General features: G+C 41.5%; 1 protein-coding gene across 1 annotated transcript; it reads right to left on the minus strand.

Annotated features, from left to right (window-relative positions):
* Window positions 1–348: 348 nt before the first annotated feature.
* SARC_09333 (hypothetical protein) lies at window positions 349–1,835 on the minus strand (the record flags this gene model as incomplete). Its single annotated transcript, XM_014296658.1, has 3 exons — window positions 349–495; window positions 1,106–1,243; window positions 1,746–1,835. The coding sequence occupies 3 exons, from the start codon at window positions 1,833–1,835 to the stop codon at window positions 349–351; spliced, it is 375 nt and encodes a 124-aa protein (XP_014152133.1).
* Window positions 1,836–2,104: the final 269 nt, after the last annotated feature.

Consider the following 2,104-nt stretch of genomic DNA (forward strand, 5'->3'; position numbering starts at 1 on the left):
ATCAGTAACAACACGCGTACAGCTGTCATATGCACGTAAAAAAAATAGTACCAACACGCCCACAGCTGTCACATACACGAACAAAGTAGTAACAACACGCCCACAGCTGTCACATACACGTACAAAGTAGTAACAACACGCCCACAGCTGTCACATACACGTACAAATTAGTATCAACACGCCCACAGCTGTCACATACACGAACAAATTAGTAACAGCTGCCACATATACGTACAAAAAACCATATTGCACGCCCACAGCTGTATTAAACCATATTGCACGTTTCTGTAGTAAACCATATTGCACGCCCACAGCTGTAGTAAACCATATTGCACGCCCACAGCTGTATTAAACCATGTTGCACGTTTCTGTGAACCGCAGTACCTCGTCCAGCATCTGGATCACCTTGGCGACTTTGTTCTCGAGATTTTTCACAAAGTATGTCTGCAGCGCCTCTTGCTCAGGCACTAGCTGCTCGGCCATCACCAGTTCTTCCTGGAGTTGGGTCAGGCGTGTATGTGATTGTGAATTTGATTTACGTACTTTAGCGAGAGTAGGCAATAGATCTGTTAGTCTGCGGTACATTCTTTGCGATTATGATATGGTTTAAAATTTCATGACAATACCCAATGTGTACATAGGTCTGCAGTACATATTCTTGGGTCGATTTCGAAGCAATCTGTCCGGCTTTCAGCATGCCTTATAAAACCTCCCAACGCAATTTACACACAACGCCTTCTAAGGCCCCGCAGAAGTCGGAAACAGAGATTATCGTATTAATACAATATGCGTTGATTATCTGAGAACGCTATGCACTGTCAGCTGTGAGGATGTGTAAACATGATGATCGGACTGTATATGGATAAGTATACCTACCAGAACAATCGACATGTCTTCTTTATAAATGGTACAACACATGTTTATTGATATACATGTATGTATAAGTAAACCTACCAGAACAATCGACATGTCTTCTTTATAAATGGTACAACACATGTTTTTTTTATATACATGTATGTATAAGTATACCCACCTTAACAATCAACCTGTCTTCTTTGTAAATGGTACAACACATGTTTGTTGATATAGATGTAAGTACACCTACCAGAATATTCAACTCGTCTTCCTTCTGCGTAACCTGGTCATCCAGTCGATTGGAGAGGATGCGTAGCTTGTTAATAAGCGGCAGCAGCGTTTGATGATCCAGCATGGCGGCGAAATCATTCAAACATTCTCTGATGTTCTACATTGTGCAGCGATATAGACAGATAGTGAAGGTGGTAAATATCCATATGTTTGTTGTCGTAATGTTTCTGTATATATGCGCTTGCTAAGGCTGGGTATGCGTATAAAAGTATGTGGGTATATCATTTCTTGTGTAATTATGGTTGGAGGAGTGTGCTCTGTTTGACTGTGTAGAGATATGCGTGCTAATGAATGTGACTACTGTGTGATGGTGAAGTCTAGCAGGAGAGCTTTGTTATGCCCCGACGATGTTCTGGTGTGTATCCACCTGCGTGTACTGACATGTATATACGAATATATGTATATAGATACACACACGTGTGTTCGCATGTATATATGTATATGTATATCGATACACACACGTATGTTCGCATGTATATACGTAATGCATATAGATACATACACGTATGTTCCGTGAGTGTGCTGTTCATTCTATCGGGAACATCGATCACTTTCACGACGAATACGATCATCAGGAATATGCTCTAAAGGTACCCTACTTGAGTAATATAGTAGTCCACAAACCAGATTATATCAGTTACAATCGCAACTAGATCGACTGTAGATTTACACAGGATTCTATCTGCCATTTGTTCTCATATGAAAGCCCTATCAGAAGCACCGTGAGTATCACCCAAGGTACAGAGAGGGCCCTCACATCTCGATGTGAGAAATGTGAGGGAAAACTACCCTAACTATGCCTTCGACTGAGATCGATGATTGCTTACCGCAATGGAGGCGTCTTTGAGTACCAGACTAAACTGCAAAAAGACGCGGTGTACCTTTGGGGTTTTGACTGCGAGTTGGAATATAGAACAGTGCCGTATGATCAGTGTAAATTGAGAGGTACGAACAATCG

The sequence above is a fragment of the Sphaeroforma arctica genome (assembly GCF_001186125.1).
Source record: "Sphaeroforma arctica JP610 unplaced genomic scaffold supercont1.937, whole genome shotgun sequence".
Classification (NCBI taxonomy): Eukaryota; class Ichthyosporea; order Ichthyophonida; genus Sphaeroforma; species Sphaeroforma arctica.